The sequence below is a fragment of the Bos javanicus genome, chromosome 5 (genome assembly GCF_032452875.1).
Source record: "Bos javanicus breed banteng chromosome 5, ARS-OSU_banteng_1.0, whole genome shotgun sequence".
Classification (NCBI taxonomy): Eukaryota; Metazoa; Chordata; class Mammalia; order Artiodactyla; family Bovidae; genus Bos; species Bos javanicus.
In genome coordinates, this window is record NC_083872.1 from 74,521,556 (window position 1) to 74,545,927 (window position 24,372).

Below are 24,372 nucleotides of genomic sequence, written 5' to 3' on the forward strand. Positions count from 1 at the left end.
CAATCAAGAAGTATTAAATTGAACTAGATATGATGACAAACACAGGCGATACAGTCTCAATCCTAAAAGAAACTACAGTTTGATGGAAAAAAACAGACAAATGTATTCACAATTAGAGTAATACATACTATGGACTAAGAGAACAATGCATACACAATGCCAAGGAAGCACAAAAAAGGGAAAACTCTATGAGATACGGCAAGTTTTCTGAAGCGGGTGACATCTAAGCTGAATCTTTAAGGCAAGAAATAAATTACGTGGGAGAAAGTAATAATATACGAAAAATAATATATTAATATGAAGAATTATATGAAAAGCAGGAAGGTACAAAATATGACCTATTTGGGGAATTTCAAGTGGTTCAGTAGAGTGGAGGGAGAAAGCAAGTGAGGAAAGGAAAAGAATCGTCAAGATTTCTAGGAGGAAAAATGAGAGAAGCAAACCTTAACAGGGATTGAAGATGACGTGTCAAAGCTACTAGAAACCATGTCCCGTCATCAAGTTAGATGGGAAAGCTTCCCCTCTACTAAATATCAGGGTGAACTGCATCCCTCCAAGTAAGGGGTTGGCAAGTTATGGCTTTCGTCCAAAGCTGGTCCACCATCTGCTTTGGATAATCTGAAAGCTAAGTGTAGATTTTACATTTTCAAATAGTCAAAAAATTCAAAAGAAGAATATTTTGTGCCACATGGAAATATGAAACTAAAATTTCAGAAGTGTTTATAAATAAAGTTTAACAAGAACATAGCCACACCCATTCACTTACCAATCCTGGATGACCATTTTCATGTCACAACAGTAGAACTGAATAGCTGTAACAGAGCATGGCTTGAAAAGCCAAAAAAATTTACTATCTGTCTAGTCATTAATGGAAAAAGTTTATGGATTTCTGCTCTGAGTCTTTCAAAATCCCATCTCCTTCAATTAAATCTCAGCTTATCTGTTAAGAAGTTCTTATAAGAAACCTCATAATATTAGATAAAAGACTAATTACATTATTTGTGGATATAAGAGTATTATTTTTTAATTTTATGAAGTAATTACTGATTTCCATTTCCATATTTTCTTCTTAAATATTCCTTTACATATGAAATATAAAATTTGGATTGCAGAACTTTATCCTGCAATTCTAAATGAATTAAATATTTCTAGTTATATGATTCCAAGTTAAAAATTTTAAAACTGTATTTCCTTCTGTTAATAGCAGTTGAGCTGTACTTATTTCCTGGGTCATTAATTAAATAAATGTTATTCTAATATTCCGAAACTGATAGATAACCTTTGAAAAAATTCAAGAGGAATGATGGAAAAAATAATATATCAAAATATGATAATCTAAGATTATTTCTAAAGTATTTGACTTATGATAAGTATTATTAAATCAAAATAATTTCCCAGATTTAATTTCTTCTTTTGGGTGTGTTTTGCTTCTATTCTCAATAGAAATAGAACATTATGATTTACTGTTGCTATTGATTTAAAAGACTCTATAATTCCCAATTTTGGCTCTTCAACACTTTTTTGATACAATTTCAACATCTCAAGGAAGGTGATCAAATTTATTTTTGCTGATTTTTAATATGTCGTTTGTTGATCCAACTGGCATCTTCAAAACAGAATTCGTAAAAAAATAAGTTTAAAAAGTGAAAATTTCAGTGTTAGTAGCCTTTGAGGGATCTGGGCAAGACCTAGAAGTTAGAAGGCAGGTAGATTCTCACCAAGCAGCTGACAGTGTGCATTAAAATGGAGAAGAAAACAAATATTCTACTTAAGAGGTGAGGGTAATAAGTCCTTATTTTTGAAATTGTGAACTGCTGACAACATTACATGGTCAAAAGACTTTGAAAACTGAGTAAACTCAACATGCTGTCAAAAAATAAAACCTATAACAAAGATATACTGCTGCTAAGTCGCTTCAGTAGAGCCCGACTCTGTGCGACCCCATAGACGGCAGCCCACCAGGCTCCCCCGTCCCTGGGATTCTCCAGGCAAAAACACTGGAGTGGGTTGCCATCTCCTTCTCCAATGCATGAAAGGGAAAAGTGAAAGTGAAGTCGCTCAGTCATGCCCGACTCTTAACGATCCCACAGACTGCAACCTACCAGGGTCCTCAGTCCGTGGGATTTTCCAGGCAGGAACATAGCAAACATAACAAAGATATGCTGCTTAATAATACTCATAACTACTTAGTAAATTAGATATAAATGATAAACCATTCATATAAATTGTCATAATTGGACTAGAACAATAAAGACTCTAGAAACTATATGGTTTCATATCTGTGAAGAGTAATTCAAGGAGGCGGGTAAGACGAGCACAGAAAACAGAAGACTGAAGGGAACATGTAGCAGTTACTTTCAAATACCTGGGTTTTATGAAAAAGAGAGATGAAACCCCTCTATGTGAGTCTGGATGATAGAACAATGTAGAAGGAGAAGACAAGAATGGAGATAGACTTGAGCTCACCATGAGGAAATGAGAAGAGAATAATGGAAACGGATTTGACCTTACCATGAGGGAAGTATTTCAACTCTGTAATGGCCAACAATGGAGCGATTTACCTATGAGGTTTGTGATATAATGGAAGAATATGCAGATCCGGAATTAAAGGCATCTCAAATCTGAAACCTATTCCTATCCGTTCCTAGAACTACCAAATTGCTTGACCTCTTGAATCTCAGTTTAATGTACTGGAAAAAAATGGGAAAAACACCACCTACCTCAAAGAGATTGGCAAGTGACATATGATCTCAGTAATCAATTTTTATATGTAAATGTGCACACGTGCAGGTATGCTAAGTCTCTTCGGTCATGTCCAACTCTTCGTGACCCTATGGGCCATAGCCCACCAGGCTCCTCTGTCCATGGGATTTGTATATAAAACTGGTACAAAGTAGGTATGCAAAAACAAAAGGTTATTTCAATAACAGTAATTATTAGTGGCGGTCAAGAACAGGGAAGCTGAAGCCAAACTCTGGTGTAAATCCTGGAGCTGCCAACTTAACTTCTTTGTATTCCTGTTTGCTGATTTCTACAATATGGACGTAACAGTACTTATAAGGCTGCTGAAAGGAATTATACAAGGAACTGACCACGGTGCCTAATGCATAATATACATACGCTATAATGTTATTACGTGTGTCATCAGTCGCTTCAGTTGTGTCCGACTCTTTGTGACCCTATGGACTATAAAGCCCGCCAGACTCCTTTGTCCATGGGATTTTTTCAGGCAAGAATACTGCAGTGGGTTCAGCCATACCCTCTTCCAGGGGATCTTCCCAACCCAGGGATCGAACCTGCATCTCCTGCCTTGCAGGTGGATTCTTTACCACTGAGCCAATGGCAAAGCTCAACCTATTATTATGTGATATCAGAAAACTAAATTCATTTAGTGAATTCCTTGTTATTGCAAGTATTCTATCAAAGCCTTGAACATGTAAGAGATGGAAATTTCAGAAGTAAATAAGAGAGTTTCACCTAAATTCATTCATTTACACAGTCAACAAGTATTATATGAATATGTAATATTGACAAGGGGCATTAGAGCACAGTGGTTAAGAGTACAGATTGCTAAGCCAGTCTGTGGATATGAATCCCCACAGTATGTCTTAGCAGCTTATAAATTGGGGCAAATTACCTAATCATGGTATTCCTCAGTTTCTTCTTTTGTCCTATGAGGGATAATTAAAGGGCTGACGAGAGGATTCAATGATCTTATGTAGGGACTTCCTTGGTAGTCCAGTGGCTAAAACTCCACACTCCCAAAGCAGGTAGCCTGGGTTCAATCCCTGGACAGGGAACTAGATCCCACCCACATGCCTCAACTGAGTTCCCAGGCCACAACTAAAGATTCTGCATGCCACGACAAAGATCAAAGGTCTCACATGTTGCAACTAAGACCCAGTGCATCCAAATAAATAAATATTTAAAAAATGAGTTAATGTAGGTAAAGTACTTAGCACAGTACTTGACAGTAATACATCATATATAAAGATTAGCTGATTAGTTATTCTTTTTTTTTTTTTTGACTACATGCCAAGCACAGTTCTAGACACAACTGACTTCTGACAGGGTCCCTGCTTCAAAGACCTTACATTCTTTGGAGAGGTGGGGTAGCACTGATGATAAACAAGCAAATAATAAGTAACAACAAACAAAAATATCAGTGATCAGAGAAAACAGGTTAAGGGGATAGGGAGAGATTGGGGAATTTGAGTTAAGAAAGTCAAAGGAGAGCTCTTGAGAAACCTCGAAGATGAGCATTTCTATGACTAAAGAGAAAAACAGAAGGAAAAGTTCTGAGCAGGAGGATGCAAGGCATGTTAAAAGGAATAGCAAAGATGTCAGTGACAAAGGGCAGCAGGAGACAAGGCTGGAGAGACACAGCCAGGTTCCCGATCACTCAAAGGCCTTAAGAAAGCAGAGTGAGGACACTGGGTTTTCTGAAGGGAAACAAGGTTTAAAGCGCAGGAGTGACAAAATCCAACGTGCACTTCAAATGGCTCACTCTGCCAATGACCTCTAACGAATTATTTGGCTCCAAGGCTTTCTGAATTTAATCATTCTACTACTAACGGTGGTTTAGTTGCTAAGTCGTGTCCAACTTGTGCAACCCCATGGACTGTAGCCTGCCAGGCTCCTCTGTCCATGAGATTCTCCAGGCAAGAATACTGGAGTGGATTGCCATTTCCTTCTCCAGGGGATCTTCCTGACCCAGGAATCGAACCCGGGGCTCCTGCATTGCAGGCAGATTCTTTACCAACTGAGCTGCTGCTGCTGCTAAGTCACTTCAGTCGTGTCCGACTCTATGTGACCCCATAGACGGCAGCCCACCAGGCTCCCCCGTCCCTGGGATTCTCCAGGCAAGAATACTGGAGTGAGCTGCCATTTCCTTCTCCAATGCATGAAAGTGAAAAGGGAAAGTGAAGTCACTCAGTCGTGTCCAACTCTTAGCGACCCCATGGACTGCAGCCTACCAGGCTCTTCTGTCCATGGATTTTCCAGGCAAGAGTACTGGAGTGGGGTGCCACTGCCTTCTAGGAGGGACATTTTGCGTATTTGGGAAATGGAAACAATACATCATGACAGCAGACTGAAGCATTTCTGACTGCTTGAAAGTCAAGCATCCAAATCCAATAATGAAATGGATACATTTAAAACTACAAAGCATTTCCTGCAGGAGAGCATTCCATTTGTGTTTGTTAGATTTCACATATGAAGTACTGTTTAGAAATGTTTGAGAAAGATTTGACAGCGGTTTTGGAATGTTGGGGGAAAAAAAAAGACTGAGAAGTTATGATTCCAGAAGGGAATGCTTGAGATATCAACAACATAAGATTCCAGAGAGCAACTATACACCAGAAGGAGGGCCAGGGGGCTGTATCATCACCACGACAACACACAGAGATGACCAAGAAACAAACCAAGGTAAGAATGACATGAAGAGAAATTAAAATGTGAGCACTCCATGAACCAAAAGTCTGAAGAGAAATAAGGCTGTTTGCATATGGCAGGCAACCTTTTAGAAGTGAGTCTGAAGGTTTTCAGGGAGAGATCAGAACAATGGAAGAACAAAACCAGGACTTTGAGCTGCCACTGACCAGGATGAGGAGAGGCATCTCCTTTTCAACAGGGAGGTGTCCTCCACAGCAAGACAAACTTGAACAGCGGACTGTCAAACACTAAGCCTTCCTAGTCTCAGCTGCAAAACTAAGCAGAAAGGATAAAGGGAAAAAATTTAGAGAAAGGGTCAAAAAAAGGTGTGTGTTTTGGGGTATGGGAAGTGACCGAGAAGAAAAACCATTCGATAAGTCAAAATCGCTCAGATTTATGGGATTCTGGGTATCTTTTCAGGGAAGCTGACTAATTCTTAGAATAGCAGTGTTTTTCAAGAGCCAGCCTTGGCCATGGCAAGGAAATGGTTATAAGTGAAGATATGTAGCAACGTAGAAGAATTCTGAAAGAAACCAAAGCTCTGGAAAAAGTGAGGTTTTTTTTGGGTTCATTGTAAAGGAACATAAATTAGTCTCAAACCCGCAATCTCCACCTACCCCCCAACTTCCCAGAGTCCTATGCAGCCCACAGCAAGTGGAAGTGTGCCAAGACCAACAGTGTGGACTGCAGCTCTGTGGATGAAGGGTGTGATGGGCTCTGGTGGACCTGGCGGGCAACCCAATGGGAATCACTGAAAGCGGTGCCACAAAATGGAGACTAAATAATCACTGAGGACAGTCAAAACGCACAGAAAATGGGACACGCTTAGCAAGATCAGAGGACAGATTCCCTACTCCAACTCATTAAAAAAAAAAAAAAATCCAAAACTAAACAAAAAAAAATCCAGATAAGATAGTAGAAAATGAAACAAAGCAAAATATATCTGCCCCCTCACCTGCCTTTAACTAAAGTATAACACCCTCCCTCTTCTCTCCTCCCAGCCACCCTGGAACAGAAAAGGGAACTAGCCACAGCTCAGGTGAAGACTTAGGCCATCTAGCCACTCAGAGGGGAGATGGCAGACAATGGAAATGGTGATTCATTACAAAAGAATACACTCCTAGCGGCCTGCAGCCTCATGGGCTCTCTGCACTATTTAAAGGAACAGCAACCCCCTTTCCAACCTCCCTTATTCTTAACACCTTCCCTCCTCTTGGTCCTGATGGAAAACAGATTTTGAAGAAAATGCCAGCAAAGCACTGAGCTGTCCAAGAAAGGGAGGGCTTTGTGTTCCACAGAAACTGGCAGTCTTACTCTAGAGAGGAGAACAAAAATTTTCTTTCATGTCCACACTGTAAGATCTTCCTCTCTGTCTAGTATACTTTCCCTTTCAATAGCAAATAGTATAACCTTTTCTTATTAATTGGAGTTGAGGTCATTTACAACTTTGCCTAATTTGACACATATTACAAGGATGATTTCTCTTCTCCTTCCTTTTATTCCACACTCTTATTTTCACAGACGAGAGGAGATGCAATATTTTGGTTCATAGGCTCTGAAAGAAGAGAGTATCTCAGTGAAATACTCCTACAACATATACAGGAATGACAAGGAAACCTAAAGTTATTTTTTTAAAAGTCACATGAGCATGTGTGTCTACTATAGTAGAATTCCATAATTAAATGGCCATCTGCTTTTTTCTTTTTAAAGCAAAACTTTGATAACTTATTGCAAATAACCGAGAATTATAAACCAAAAGCAGGCCTTATAAAACCAGAGCATATATAATAACAATGAATGCACACCATGCAGCTATTGATACAGATCTAACATGTGATGAAAATGTCATCCACTGAAAGCCCTTCACCTTCTTCCACCAAGCGAGGGATGGAAATGGGATACAGATCAAAGATTTGTTAAGTCAAAGAACCTAGGTGACAAAATGGTGAAAACATACCCAAATGCCTTTCCTAATATACTTGCTGAGATATTAATACCACCATGAACTGTTTGATAACTTGAACCGTAAACAATGCAGACATTTTCTACTCAGAAAGCTTTACGTGACAGATCATTATCAAACACTGGGATCCTATGTCTGGCTCAAAAACCAAAACTAGCCCTTCACCTTCCCCCGAAAACCCCCATGGAACAAATAAAGATTTGGCCTGTTTGGCTACTTGTTTCATTTTTTTCCTAAATTATTAACAACTATGTATGTTACATTAACATAGAAAGTGTATACAAAAAACAAACACATTGGAATACCGAAACTTCCTAAGTGTGACATTCTGTATTTTCCATTTGTATATATTTAGAGTGGGAAAAACTGAGCTCCTGCTTTCCCTTCAGCATTCACATACCCTGAAAAAATCATTAATGAGTTTCACTCATCTATTAGAATTCTTAACCACCCCCAAACTCCTTCTTTCCAGTTTCTACTTATCTCCTCTGCTTCATTCCTAAAATTATAGTTTTCTTAAATACTGATTATTAAGACCAAGTTATTAAGTGTGCAAACGCTTATGCATTCTAACTTGGGCTTGCACGTGCTTACTCAGCTCCTCTAGAAACGAAGGGGACAGGCTCCAAGAGGTCACGGAAAACCTCTGATTATAAGAAGTCCTAGTTTAGGTAACTCTTTCACTGACTTAAAAATATATATAACAAGTCATATTTACATAAAAAAGTATATATATAATGAAAAGTCAAGTAGTTGAAAAGGCTCCAGTAATAGCTGAGAAAGAAGAGAGCTGGTACCCTCTAATATGGTCAGTTAATGAAAACTGAATGAGGGCTCCAAGGTTAAGAAGTATCATCTACCAAGCAACAAAGGGAAGCCAGAAACAGGTTCTCTCTCTCTCTCTTTTTTTTTTAAGTATAGCATATTTCAAAAGAGTTAATCAGGCTCATGATGAAGGGATAAGAACTGCAACAGAAAATATTTCAAGGGTTTCTCCCCTTTCCAGAAGAGGGAGGGGTCTCTTAATAATCTCCAAACTTAAATCCGTTGAAAAATTATTTTGCAGAGACATATTCTTTGAAACTTCCCTTTCCTCCAGGTCATGTTGGGAAAACCTCCCTAAAGCTTTACCTCCTTCCAAACAGCACTGCAGGGCATTATATAACATTTAACGGAACAGGGCTCCAGCTCCTAAAATCATGCCTCTATCCAGATAGCCAGCTGACTCTCTCGCCCTCCGGTGGTGACTTAGAGAGGAAGACAGACGAGAGAATACAAAAAAGGGGGGCAACCTCCTTAAAAGGAAAGCACTGTCCAGTGATGAAATTTCCCTACAGAGCATAAAACCTGGAGTGAAATGCATCCTAAGTCTGAGACCAAAGGATATGAAGTTCTACAAGGCAACAATGCAAATGATTCTAATTGATTAATCACGGCCACATCATTTCCTCTCAACCCATGTATAAAGAAAAACGGGTAAAAGGATCATACGGAAGGAGGCCAAAAGGAAAAAGAGCACCGCCAGGGAAAATCGGGGAAGAGTATTCACCTTTCTGTTTGTCAGGAATGACTTGCTAAAATGCAGATATTGCTTGGCACAAGTAAAGACAGGCAGAGAGAGGGAGGGAGGGAGGGAAGGAGGGAGGTCTTCCATTTCCTACTCCCTCTCCTTCAGATGTCTTTTAATGCCCCCGTGACTGTCACTTATACATTCAGACCTGCTCTCCTGCCAGGGAGGGCTCTAACCTGCCTGTGCTGCACCTGGATGCTTCTACAGTTCTCATGGAAAACAAACCATGCAGTAACAAAGACATGAAAGTCAAACGTATTTTTTTCAAGCCTTCATTTTTAATAAGCCCTTTAGAGCAAAGGCAGCAAAACTGCAATTCCATCGCCTCTTTGGAGACACCTAAGTGAATCTGAAATCGGATTTCCCTACAACACAGATTCTTCTGCTATTCTTAAAAGGAAGTCAATCCCGCTCCCCTCTTTTCGGCCGTCTACAAGAATCTCTTCCTACCTCTGCAGTCTCTCTCTCCCTCCCTCTTCTCAGAACCAAGACAAAGAGGTAGACAAATCCCCACAGGGTCTTTCCTGAGCCACAGCTGCACAGTACAGGAAACAGGAATCTGCTATGGAGCTAAGGGAGGGGGAGAATAAAGGATACGCATACAACACACACACACACACACACACACACTCTCTCTCTCTCTCTCTTTTCTCTCTCTCTCTCTCACGGACCCACAACAGGCACAGACTAGCTTTCCAGCTGATAACAATAATTTTGACCCTTTCTAAAAAGACAATAATAATTAAAACTCTGGTGACTCTGCCCCACCCGCATAGCTCTTTTTAGATCTCGGAAACGAGAAAAGAAACGAACGGAGCAAACACAGATCTTACCTGAGTTACCATTTTCTTTTTCTCCATAAACCAAAGGGAATGGATGATGAACACTCAGAGCAGTTGCGCTGGGGGGGACACCTTCCACGGCTTTCTTTCCACCCCCCTCCCCCCCCCAGTCTAGCTTGTTAAGGGCGGGTGATTGTTCTCCCTTTATCTCGTTTTCCTTCCTTTTTCTTTCTAGTGTTTCTTCCTTTCTTTTCTCTTCCTCTCTGGCAGTCTCTCCCCCTCCTTCCTTCTCCAGCTCCCTCCCATATCTCAGGCAGATGGCTGAAGGAAGCCCCACCCCTGAATGCCTAAGGTAATTAATCAGAGTACAGCCCCACCTCTTCCTCCTCCCCCCACCCGCTCCTGGCTGGCTGACATCTCCCAACTCCAGAAACAGGCCTGCTAGAGAATGGCAGTTCGGTGTGTGCTTTGCGCGCGCGCGTGCGTGTGTGCGTGTGTGTGTGTGTGTGTGCGTGTGTGTCTGTGTGTGTGAGGAGAGGAGGGAAGGAGGGGGAGAGAGGCAAGGGCAGGCGCCATGTGCAGGCATATTTTAAGGAGTGAGATTCTGCGATGGTGGCATTAATTATATAGCACAGGAAGTATTCAGGGCAGCCTACCATAGTTAGTACAGATTTAAAATGTTCCATCTAAGAATACCTGATAATATGAAATAAGACAGAAATTATTTTTAAAAAAAACACTTCCACGGATGTATAGTTTATAGATGCAGTGGATTTCATAAAAGATGAGAAAAGCTGCTCAATGACAGTTGACTGGAAGGTTTTCAAGGAATGGAAATATGCAAGAACCTGCTTGTCCTAAATCAGCCTAAAGACTTCAAAGGACCAAAAGAGAGAAGGGAGGTAATTTAAGTGCATATTTTTTCCACTGTAAAAAACCTGGGGATTCTGAAAAAGGTGTCTACAAACATGACGGCTTATGAAACGCAGGGTGGATACTAATTTGACTGTTCAAGGCTTCCAGCTTCATTACGAATTCTGGTTAACTGAGAATTCACCTTTTGTGTTCCTCAGCCTCTAGTGAAAAACATAAACCTTTCTTATACATACAATGGAAAACTATGTCATTGCTATTACTAGTTATTGTTACTATACAGTGCTAGAGACAGGAGATGTGGGAGAATGTTTATTAAATATGAGTTTAAGTTCTCTTAGTAAAAAATCAGGTTTTATTTAAGGGCTGCCCTGTGGCTCAGATGGTAAAGCGTCTGCCCGCAAGGCGGGAGACCCGGGTTCGATCCCTGGGTCGGGAAGATCCCCTGGAGAAGGAAATGGCAACCCACTCCAGTATTCTTGCCTGAAAAACTCCATGGACTGTCTGCTGAGGAGCTTGGTAGCTGACAGTCCATGGAGTCGCAAAGAGCTGGACACAATTGAGCGACTTTCACTAAGGTGGCTCAGTGGTGAAGAATCTGCTTGCCAATGCAGGAGATGCTGGAGATGTGGGTTCCATCCCTGAGTTGGGGAAGAGCGCCTGGAGGAGGAAATGGCAACCCATTTCAGTACTCTTGCCAGGAAAATTCCACAGACAGAGGAGCCTGGAGGGCTATAGTCTGTGGGGGTCGCACAACTGAGAGACTGAACACACACACACAGTAAAAAGCCATAATAAAAAAAAAAAGCATCAGAGGTGTGATTCAGTTCAGAAGCCCTGGTCAGAGTCCTAATTCTGCCTTTTATAAGTGATCTTGGAAAATCAGTGATCTTGGAAAAGTCTTTGACCTCTGAATATAAATGTCATAATCTTCCTACTTCCCTACTTTGTATTATTAAATATTCAAATAAAGTAATCTATGTGAATGTTTGATGAGTTCATGATATTTGTCTCATAACAGTAACAATTTTCTATTTTTTTAGTATTCTAATAAATAAGATCCTATATTAAGTTTTTTATTTTATAATTTATGCTATATTTATGTTATAATCTCTAATAGATTACCTGAAGGGCAAAGAGATTAATTCCAAAGTTAAGCTTCCTATTTTTAAAATAAATGCATTAAAAAAATCAAAATTAAAAATCACAAATCACACAGAATACAGTAAGTTTTTTCTGTCTCAATGAGGATTATTTGGCAAAATATATAACCAGGCTTTAAAAACAATGTACATATAACAGTGTTGGTTGGCACACTGCCAATATAATATCATAAAGTGTTAGTCACTCAGACATGTGCAACTCTGCAACCCTATGCTCCCATCCAAATTAGTAACCATTTTAACAGTTCGGAAAACACAGAAACTACCGAACAACCTGAAGAGCCTGGCACAGTCAGAGCTATTTACTGAGCCCCTACAATACGCCAGGCACTACTCTGGGCGTGTTATGGACACTTGAATACTTTTAGTATACGTGTAAAGAAATACGTTCAAAAGAATAGGATCTTTTAACATCAGGAAGAACAACATTAAGAGAAAAGGGATGGATCAGTTCTGGACTTGTTCTTATTTAACATTTGTAGAAATGATCTAGAAGATAGAACATATTACATTCTCTGAATCTGTGACTGAAAAGTCAATCTGGAGATAAAATGCAGACAAAAAACTGTAAAGACAAAGTGAAAGTGAAAGCTGCTCAGTCGTGTCCGACTCTTTGTGAACCCGTGGACTTTACAGACCATGGAATTCTCCAGGCCAGAGTACTGGAGTGGGTTATCCCTTCTTCAGTGGATCTTCCGGATCTAGGAATCGAACTGGGGTCTCCTGCATTGCAGGCGGATTCTTTACCAACTGAGCTATTAGGGAAAGACAAAGTGAGGAAGCAGAAAAGAGTTCACTGGAAGCAAGGGCAATGCAGTGTGCTTTGGGGAAAATCTAAATCATATTCATGAGATAATTATGCTTTCAGTTCTAATATAAGAAATAAACTGAGAATCACTGTATACCATTCTCTGAATCCGCTGGCCCATGACAGTGCTAGGGGCCAAAAACCTGGGGCACCGAGAAGACAGAGTCCCTCATTCCACATCACACAGACACACACACACACACGCTACTCTTATGAAAACCATAGCTGTCTTGAAGTGTGCAAACCTTCATACATATGGAAAGACAACACGCCCCAAGAGATTTTTTTTTTAATAAAAATGAGGGATTCCCACATGCAAAAAGCCTAGGATATAGGTTTCCTTAGGTCTGGTATTCATGATTCTTTTCCACACTTAGGACCAGTATTTTATGTTGCAGATAATCAACTTGAAAATATTAAAATAATTTTCATAAATTCACTGATTCTAGTGAGCAATGCACAAACTCAAGGCTATTCTGATGCACGTCCCTGACTTTACAGGCTGTAGTTATAGAGGACAACCTGCTCCCTCGTGCCCAAGAGAGAGAAGAGCAACTGAACAGCCTGGATCTGACCCAGCAAAATGCCTGAAGTCCCCTGGTGGCTGAGTGTGCCCAGTGGTGTACCAAGGAGAAACTCATTTCAGGGCATTTTCTGGGCAGGAGGGAAGGGTTTGGGGAGGAAGGCAGGCAAACAGACAATCAATGTCAGCTAAGGGAGGAGACCATGTCCACCCTCAAAGGGTCAACCCTCAGCTTCCAGCACAGGGCCTAATATATGGCAAGTACTCAATAAATATCTGGTAAATAAACAAATGAACTTCTCCTAGTCGTTTCAATGTCTTCATTGTTTCCTGGGGGCTTCATGTAATCCCCGGAACTCTAGCTTCCTTTCCCCCATAACACTCAGTGGAAATTGATCTTATCAAAGTCACCAAAGAAAGACCTCAGACGGCCTAATTCAATGGACAGGTTATATCTTCTTCTTTGGCATCTGGCACTCCCTCCTTTTGGAAACTTTTATTCTCAGCTTCAAATGACACCAGTCTTTCCTGATTCTCCTCTTTCCCTGTTCACTCGCTTCCCCATCTTACTCTTCTTCCTCTGTTATTGTTGTTGTTTAGTCACTAAGTAGTGTCTGACTCTGGGACGCGGTGGACTGCAGCACGACAGGTTTCCCCGTCCTTCACTATCTCCCAGAGTTTGCTTCACTATCTCCCGGAGTTTGCTCATCATAATCATGTCCATTGAATCAGAGATGCCGTCTAACCATCTCATTCTTTGTTGCCGCCTTCTCCTCCTGTTCTCAATCTTTCCCAGTATCATCAAGGGCTTTTCCAATGAGTCAGCTCTTCAAATTAGGTGGCCAAAGTATTGGAGCTTTAGCGTAAGTCCTTCCAATGAATATTCACGGTTGATTTCTTTTAGGATTGACTGGTTTGATCTCCTTGCTGTCCAAGGGATTCTCAAGAGTCTTTTCCAGAACCACAATTTGAAAGCATTAATTCGGTGCTCAGCCTTCTTTATGGTCCAACTCTCACATCCGTACATGACTACTGGAAAAATCATAGCTTTAATTGCCAACCTTCAACGTTGGTATTGTTTGACATGCCATCTTCAGACCTCTTTAACTACACACTGGAGAAGGCAATGGCACCCCACTCCAGTACTCTTCCTTGGAAAATCCCATGGACAGAGGAGCCTGTTAGGCTGCAATCCATGGGGTCGCTAAGAGTTGGACATGACTGAGCGACTTCACTTTCACTTTCATGCACTGGAGAAGGAAATGGCAGCTCACTCCAGTGTTCTTGCCTGGAGAATCCCAGGGACGGGGGAGCCTGGTGGGCTGCCGTCTATGGGGTCGCACAGAGTCAGAAATGACTGAAGTGACTTAGCATAGCATAACTACATACCACAGGTCCTTAACCAAGGTACTGACTATATAGTTCCTCACACAGGTAGCCCAGTGGAAATTTGTTTTCTTATGTGCAATTCTGTGCAGAGAGGATTTACGGTATTCATCAGATTTTCAAAAAGGTACACAACTCAAAAAAGTTAGGCAATGGTCCTTAATTCCCAAGGCCTTCTGTTGACCAACATGCTTGCTCTGGGTGGTGTAACCACTCCACTGCTTCAACTACTACCCACTGACCTTGGTGACCCCCCACATTGCTATGTTCATTCCAGACATCTCTCCTGAACTCCAGATCAAATTTCAAATGCAGAACAATGGTTACTATCGTTTAGATATTCAACATATTTCTCTATTTTAAAAGTCCAAATTAAATTCTCAAAATAGAATCAATAATTCATTTAGCAAACATCTGAGTGTCTATCATGTGCCAGGCACTGGGGGTGCACAGTAATTGACAAAGGAGATAAACATTCCTGTGTGTGTGAAGCCTGGATTCTAGGGCTCACTCTGCCATGTCTTACTTGGTGAAATGTGGTTAAACTTGCGAACCGGTAAGAGGTATCATTTCTTGAAAACTTACTCTGTGGTGGCTTCTTATCAGGACACTACATATATTCTTAGCTCACTTCATCCTCAGGACAAGATGTTTTAATCTCCTTTGCAGAAAGGAGGGAACTAAGAGGAGGTGAAGCTAAGTATCTCACCCAAAGTCACCCGAGCTGGCAAGCCGAAGTGCCCAGATTTAAACCCAAATCTGATGGAAAGTCTGGAGACCTTCCAGAACTCCTCCTTCTCACCTGATACCACACCAAACCAAATGCAAGTCCTTTTGATTTCTCTGAAATCTGCCCTTTCTTTTCAGCCTGGCACCACAAATTCGGCTCTGACCTTATTATTTTGCATTCAGCCTCCTACTAGCTCTCTGCCTTTGGTCTAACTCTCTTCCTGTGCAGGCCTCTCACCACTGCCAGGGCTTGAAATCTCATCATGCCACTTCCCTGGTTAAAATCCTCAATTACTGCCCACAGCCTAACAAGCGGGACAGTCCTAACAGTTAAGGAGGCACCTAACACACACAGCGTGGCTTCAGGTCTCTGTCCAGAGCCCCTGCTTTCCCTCTCCCCACTCGGCGCCTTCCTCTGCTCCTACCACACTTCACCGTGTGGGGTTAGTTCCTCTACAACTCCTCTGTTCTTTTCTGTTTCTCATTTCAGGCATCCCATGCTCCAAAAAGCCTTTGCTGCCCTAACCTGCACCCACACATGAGTTCAGGACCCCTTAGCCCTGTGCCTTGGCACCTGAGCCACAGTTCATATTGTTCCTGTATAACTTTGAACAGACTGTGAGCAATCTGAGGGTAAGAACTGCGTTTCACAATCTTAACTCAGTTCCTAACCCAGCACCTAAATATTTAGTGGATAATGTTTCATGAAATCAAACTGTGTAATGCTTTGATTTCTACCTCTTGCCTGGTATATCCATAGAGGGTACCTAAGAACAAAAAGCATCTCTGTGGTTATCTATATACTATAAAAGCAATCTTTTCTTCCCAAAGAGTACTTGGAAATATTTTTAAATTTATAAATTTACTTTAGCATTTTAGAAATCTGAAGGGGAAAGGAAGATGTACAAGATGAGAGAATGGGAGAAAGGTCTTATTTTCGACTTTATTAGAATAGTTTAGATTGTAGACAAAACAGCAATTACTGATTAAAAAAAAAAAAAACAACTCACAACTTCAGGTACCTTGCTCCTCACAATTTTGCACAGACAGGACGCAACCTCCCCACCTCCCACCCACTCAGCAGCAATGCTCTAAAACCAGGTCCAAGAGCCCCTGACCAGAAGGCATACTTTCCCAGGCTGCCGCTAACACCCCGGTGAAAGGCAACATTAAAGGGACGGCATTTCCTGTGACAGTAAAGACTTGCTAGTATAAAAGCTCTTCACTGCACAGCCCCCTCACCCATAATCCTAAGTGTAAATAACCATTTACACCTAACAGATATAAATACCTTTGCAGAAGCATCTCTGAGACAATACTACTTTAATATTACTTGCCCCAGCATTCCCTTTAATATAAATGATGCCAAATTACAGATAATTATATTATATCCTAGCTCATTTTCTCTGGCTTAGGCACTGTTCAGTTATATATAACTCATTCTAGAACAAAAGGTGAGAGCAAAATTTGACATTAACTGCTTTGGACCTTAAATGCTTATAAAAACCAAATAATCCTCAATTTATTTCCTGTCTCCCCAAAATCAAACCTTTAGAGCAAGATCACAAGTACTACACACTAAGAAATAAGTGAGGCCAGAGAAACTAGAAAATATAACTTCATAAACTATTAACTTAGAGTTGCATAACATGTTCTTTAAATCTCTTTAAATTATCCCAAACTCTAAACTGAGTCATATATACAATTGAAATTATGTGTACATTCTCTGTATTCTCTGAGAGATTAAGGAAATGGTTCTTAGACAAATACTAAAAGGGATGGGACATAAACATATTTATTAATAACCAGATTAGCAAGGAAATACATGATTAATCTGTGAAAACTGAACTGTACTGTTTTTCCAATAATAAAATATGCCATGTCTCTATTACTAAATTACTGGAGATTCTGCTGGTTTTCTCCACCACTAAATCCTTGTGCCTGGCATAGTATCTGGCACATAGTATGTACTCAACTACTTCAAAATGAGAAATTAAAGTGTATGTATATATCCCTCTCCATCAAGGTCATCTGCCCACAAGGAAGTGGTCAGTCTTTGGTCTAGCTCACTCTATAGCACTCTATACAGCCCCCAGCATTCTCTTAACATTCTCTAATGTATTTATTAAACAGGTCACTTCTGTCTCTCAATCTTCCAGACGCCTAATATCCTCAAGCTGTACTTTAACTCTCAAACCATGATACACAGCTGCATCCCCCAAATGTAAGACTCTGCTTCTTCTCCCTCCAACTGCTCTATTCACCTCAAAATGACAACCACTGCCAATACAGGTGATTGGCAGGTTAAGTACAGTGGCCTCAGGAAAAACTGATAAAAGATGAGCCCCTAACTTGCAACCAGTTATCACATAATATGAATTTACCGTCTTAGTCATTTAAACGGTTCTGTGGTATTAAATACAGTGGGGCTCTGCAGAACACAAGTTTGAACTATTGTAAGTTCACCTACATGGGGATTTTTTTTTTTTTTTTACTGAACATGTGCACAATCAGTGGTCGGTTGAATCTGAAGAGGCAGAACCACAGATACGGTAATTCTTTTATTTTTTAGGAACCATCCAACAGTTTTCCACAGTAGCTGTACATTCTTATAAACAAATGCACAAGGGTTCCAATCTTACCACATCCTTGCCAACACTTGTTACTTTCTGTTTTTCTTCCTTTTTTTTGTTTTTACAGTAGCCATCCTAACAAGTTATATTTTAACCATTCAGTCAGAGGCGGTAAATGTACAATCCAAAAGACTAATTTCAAAAACAGTTTCTCAAATAGATTTCCCTCTGATTTGGCCACACTGTGAGGTTTGAGGGATCTTAGTTTCTGGATCAGGGATTGAACCCAAACTCCTGGCACTGAAAGTGTGGAGTCCTAGCCACTGGACTGCCAGGCATGCATGTGTAGTTCAGTCACATCCAACTTTTGGCGACCCTATGGAACTGTTGCCAGCCAGGCTGCTCTGTCCAGGGGATTTTCCCAGCAAGAATACTGGAGTTGGTTGCCATTTCCTCCTCCAGGGGATCTTCCCGACCCAGGAATTGAACCTGCATCTCCTACACTGTAGGCAGATTCTTTACCATTGAGCCACTGCAGAAGCCCCTGGACCGCCAGGGAATTCCCTCAAATAGATTTTTTATGGGTAGGGAGACCATACTTACTATCCTTTAAATCATGTCTAGCAACCCTCTACACCTACTTACTCTGCCTGTATTTTAACCTGATTTGGCCCAGATTTGGTTCTGCAAAAATTATAACTAATAAAATAACTAATTTAAATTGCACACTCTTAAGACAGGCATGATTTTATGAACCACAGGAGCAATAAAAAGTCAAGTATCTAAAATACTTCATTGCCCTATGCTGAGAATTCACTTTGTTTCATTATCTTCACATTAGCAATTCTAGAAATTTAATCTAAAAAAAATGCGCAAAACTTTTAATTTTTTAAAAATACTGTTCAATCACCACCTCAATAATGTCCAATTGCATCAAGCATTGGCACAGAACCACAAGCAGCAGGCAACAAAGAGCTTTGATTTAACTAAGCACAAGAATGTAACAGAAGCTAAAAAGCAAATTTTATAACTATAGTGGAGATAAGAGTTTGGAGAGTAAACAGCCATCATAAATGCACCAACATTTATAAATGTACTGGAAGAACCTGTTACCCTAACAGAATTAAGACTATAAGACAGTTTGGGATCCTTCAACATAAAGTTCATTTTTCAATCACACTAACTTCCCCAATGTGGTGGAGAGTGTACTCTTAAATTTTAGTATCCCATTACCTGCATTTCTAAGCTATCTTAATTTCAGATAGAATGACCTAATAAATGGAGCAAAGTTGGGAAAGTGCAGTTTTAAATCCTGAGCACCACATTTATCAGTACTAAATCTTAATGACTGAAAAGATTTGGGGTGGCAAGTTCATTTTATCATAAATGAATATAATTTTAGCGTAAAGACTATCAAATATGTCATAATTTCTAAACAACAACCCTTTAATCCACTCTACCACTTTTAGTTTTGGGGGGAATGGCCAATTTTCTACATTGAAAAATTTATTTACAAATTACATTTATTTTTCTCATAAATCTTAAACACCTCAATCTTCTTTGGGAACATTTTTGCCTTTTCAGTTTTTTTTTTACATTACTTATATTTATTACAAGTCTCTTACTAGCTGGGTCTCAGAAATTTACTGTTCACAGATGTTTTGTCTTCAAAAGCACATCAATATTTACTTGTAAGAAGTTTTGCTTTTAATCTAGTCTCACGACACTTTTAACACTGACCAATCAATTGTGTTATGCCAGAAGAAAAATAGCTCACACATAAATGAGATACATGAATACTTTAAAACCTCATTATGGAAAATACTTGCTCAATCTGAATAACTCAAAATCATAGAAGATTATATAGTTAAAACAAAACATATGGTATAGACCAGTGCGCTAGAATATAGTTAAAGAAACATAACCATATCCCCTCCCACATGACATCCATACTGGTAGCTCACAACTTGAACGAGAGCTGTGAGTTTACATTGGAGCACTTATCCAATAGGTCCAATTAAAAAGAGCTTGGTTTAGCCTTCAGGCCCAACCTATCTAATAAGATAAACTGGGGTTTGTCACTTCCTTTAACCCTAGGCATTTCTGTCGAAACCACAACTTAGGAGCTAATTACTAGAGAAATGGCTGTCTGAAAGAAAAAATTAAGTGCCATGAAAACAAACCAAACCAAACTGAGAAACCAAATAGTATTGATAATTCAGAATTAATTGTATCGACCATTTTTGTTTTCCTAGTCTAGATTTTCAGCACAATCAATATTTCAAAGAATCATGACATATGAAAAATAACCTAGTTAAATCTTTATTTTATATACAAGTGAAGTCAAGAAAAATGAAGTTATTTGAATATGAATATGGACGTTTAATACTATAGCTTGAATCAGAATCCATAATCCTTAACTTCAACTTCATTCACTATATTGCTACTAACTTAAAGGCAAATAGTTATTCAAGAGTATGGCTGATAAAGGCCTAAATTTTTATGATTGTGGATTTCAACAAGTAAATAACTAAAATGGCAATAATATCACAGAATAAAATGCTCAGTGTGGAGAGAGCGCCCTCTACTGTATATTACCTCTCTGACAACTACGGCAACAGTTGGAAATTGCCATCTGTGCCTCTAGTCTACTCAAAATGAGCCTGAAGTTACTGTAATATATACTGTGGCTTAGTTATGTTACAACTATAATGCCAAGCCCAGTATTTAAAACATACATACATACACGTGGGTTGGGTAACCCCCTTCCCCCTGCCACACACACACACAAGAATCTCTGAAGCTTCAGAACTTCTAGGACTGAAAGCAACCACCCCCCTGCCCAGCCGTCAATACTATAAATATCAAACTTCCTGTTACAGCAAATTAGCAAATAGCTTTGGGAAATCTATGCTCTGAATGGTACCAGGTCAGAAGACAGGAAGCTTATAAGCATTTCATCCCACCATAAAATTCTCACATCAATCAAGTACTATCTAGAAAACAAGTTATAACCCTCAGCTTACCTGGACAACAGGATATTGATAATCCATACAATATACACCATACATAGCAAAGGGGGAAAAGATCTTCAGATAAAGACAGTACAGAAAGTATTTAAGCTTCTGCCTTGTTTGATGTGGGTGTCCTGTCCAAAAGAACCTGGAAACACCAAAAAATCCTTGGCTGACTTCCAGCCTACGCAGATAAGTATGTTGACTCAGATGACGAGGAAAGAGCTTGGCTCAGCCCAGGCTTCCACCCCAGTAAGACTCAACACTACACAAAAGAAATGTTCAAGGAAAAGTAGACAGTTCCAACGGAGTTACTAGCTATAGACTGAAAACTACTCTAGAGGTTTGCTGTTACTGTTGGTTTTAAACTGACAACTTCTCCAGAAACTCAAGAGGTAGAGAATGACAGCCAAGGAAGGGATCGTAGGCTCCTTAAAGTGGCACAAAAAACGGTAGGAAGCACAAGGTATCCAGGATCCAAAGTGATATATATATATTCCAGGCTTTAAGTACGTCAGAGGGAACACTCCCAATCCAGGAGGTGGAAAAGCAAATGGGACTCGTATTATTTCCCTACTTCTTCTTGGGCGGGGACTGCGCACATGCGCATGCACACACACACACACACACACACACACACACCCCCTTCTCACTGTCTCCGGCACAGACAGGTGTTAGGATTAACAGTATAAAATCCTTCTGCTGTGGAAAGAAATGGGAAAGAAATGAAGTCACACTGCTACAGGCAGTGAAAGGAGCTCTTTCATGACATTGTATGTTTTTGTATCATGTAACATCTCCTCTGCTGGGCTCCAGCAGAAGCTCGGACAGCTGGCAGGATCAGCACAAGAAAAGAGGAAGGTGGCCCCGACTCTGAGGCAACATGAGTCCACTGGAGACCTTCAGATATGCCAGAGACTCTCTCAGCTGTTCCAGTCAAACATGGAAGGATTAAGTGCGGTTGCCTGCAGAAAGGTGGGGGTGGAAAGGTCTTTTCAGAAAAGCCAGTTGCTTTTCCCCTTTTAGGAAGCTGCTATACTCACCCTACCATTATATACAAACACACATGTGCACACATATTTCTATAACAGATATTAAAAGCAGTAACAAACACAGACAGGTGTTAGGTCAGTCTGACAATATAGGGCAGGTTAAAGAGTTGGCTTTCAGAGCCTAAAACGGCCCTTGTAAAACCAGGGAACTGCTAAGCAATTCTTAGAAAACTGAACATAGAGTGAGCAGAAAGTAAAGATAAATGCTCAGTAAGAGAGGCACGTTTATAACTATCATTGCTAACAAATCCCCTAGTTTGGGCAAACATTCAAAAGTTCAAAATGATAAATAATTCTAAATTAGTTTTGGGGGCTCTGATCTCCCTAATCTTGGAGAGAGAGTAATATTGTAACATGTTTTAGTAAGATTAACCCATGAGGATTATCTGCAACTGTGAAGCATTTGTAAGAGTCTAAGTCTTACCAAGTCCACTCCACCCCCAGTGCAGTTTTTCTCCTTTTATGGTCACTGCAATTTATTTTAGTATTGTTCAGGAGAAACTGCTTTTTAAAAGTCAAAATGGCCTTAGTATGTTTAAGACAGATATCTTGGTTAAGCATTTACAATAATTCGGTTCTTAGAGATCAGGTGGACCACTGCAACGTACTAGATTATCTTTGCATTGCTGGTACTGATTCTATGTGTATTACACATAAGGGACAATAATAAACCAATCCAGTATAATTTAAAAATTTACTGATCTATTATACACAAGGTATTGTGCTAAGCAATGGAGAAATGAACAGGCACCATTTTGTTGTCGAGAAATTTGCAACTTGTGGGAGAATAGACGAGTACACACGTAAAACCAAAAGGCAAAACAATGCTACAGCTCCAAAATTAAACATCGTGAGCAATTTCTCACTCAGGGAATGATATTTTTTAAATGCTGCTCTTAATGAACACTTTCACAGTGTCACTTTCTTACCACTAAAACTATGAGACCCTGCTTCATCAATTCTTAACAGAGATTGTCTGAGCCTGGCCTGTAACATACATTCTACTTATCCCAAGAGTCCCTTGGACTGCAGGGGATCAAACCAGTCAATCTTAAAGGAAATCAACCTTGAATTATTCATTGGAAAGACTGACGCTGTAGCTGAAGCTCCAATACTTTGGCCACCTGATCCAAAGAGCTGACTCACTGGAAAAGACCCTGATGCTGGGAAAGATTGAAGGCGGGAGGAGAAGGGGACGACAGGGGATGAGATGGTTGGATGGCATCATTGACTCCATGGATATGAGTTTGAGCAAACTCTGGGAGACAGTGAAGGACAGGGAAGCCTGGTGTGTTGCAGTCCACGGGGCTGCAAAGAGTCAGACACAACTTAGCAACTGAACAACAACAAAGAAATAACAAAAGGGATGTTTCTATAATAAAACCTTTTACCAAATTTTCCCTGGGGTCTTCCCTGGTGATCCAGTAGCTAAGACTCCATCCTCCAATGCAGGGGGCCTGGGTTTGATCCCTAATCGGGGAACTAGATTCTACATGCCACAACGAATTCGCATGCTGCACCTAAAGATAGACGATCCCAAGTACTGCAACTGAAGAACGAAGATTTCATGTGCTGCACCTAAGACTCGGTGCAGCCAAATAAACAAATATATAAAATGTTGTTTAAATAAATAAATATTACAAATAAAAACTAAAATTTCCCTTCTAATCAAATCAAATAATCCTCCAATCCTTCTTCTTCCTGTCCATTCTGCCATCCCACCTCCAGCAGTACAGTGGTACTGGCCACACAAACACTTGTAAACTAGCATCTTAATCACTATTACACTATTACACCTTCTTGATATGACTGATATCAAGATTCCCTTGATATAAAGACTGGAAAATGATGATACTCATAAACCATAAGAGGGTATTGTTAACCATGAACTACAATTGACAAACTTAACTTTCATGAGTTAATAACACAGTTCAGTATCTGATGAATTAATCACAGAAGATGCATTTTTCCCAAACTGTACTATATTTAAGATGACAGACTGTAACTCAAACTCTGGAACAACTAACCTAATTTCAACCTGAAAGTGTCCCCAGATATGTTATTGAGGGCCTTATCAATCTCTGTAGCTTTAAGTTCTTCTTGTGGATAAATCTATACGGACATGGTGAAAAGATATGGCTGATACATTTTTAAGTGAGAAAAATTATATTGCTGAATAGTGGTTAAAGTATAATTCTGTAGTTCCATATTTGTAAATGTATATATATATATATATATATATATATATATCTGTGTGTTTGTGAATAAATTACATATGTAATTTATAAGCTTTATGTGTCTCACATATAAGTTATATGCTATATATTTATATACACATATAATTTATTGGTTAACATGCACACCAATATATGCCATACATAGTTCATATTTATATACACACATACCATAGGCATAGGACAAAACCAAAACCTCTAGGGAGTGGGATAGTGGTTTTCATTTATTACCTTAAAATAAACTTTGAATTTGTTTAAATACATTTAAA

General features: G+C 39.8%; 1 protein-coding gene across 33 annotated transcripts in view; it reads right to left on the bottom strand.

Annotated features, from left to right (window-relative positions):
• The window catches only part of RBFOX2 (RNA binding fox-1 homolog 2), a 292,987-nt gene that overhangs the window by 89,333 nt on the left and 179,282 nt on the right, over positions 1-24,372 (bottom strand). For 2 of the 33 annotated variants that reach the window (XM_061417297.1, XM_061417292.1), the window contains exon 1: positions 9,800-10,208. The exons of 25 other annotated variants lie outside the window; for them this stretch is intronic. In XM_061417297.1, the coding sequence (XP_061273281.1) occupies positions 9,800-9,826 (27 nt within the window). In that variant the 5' untranslated portion in view covers positions 9,827-10,208. Of the gene's footprint in view, positions 1-9,799; positions 10,234-20,829; positions 21,447-24,372 lie in introns of those variants that run through there. 6 more of the 33 variants (XM_061417284.1, XM_061417283.1, XM_061417282.1 and 3 more) reach the window with 5 other exon arrangements.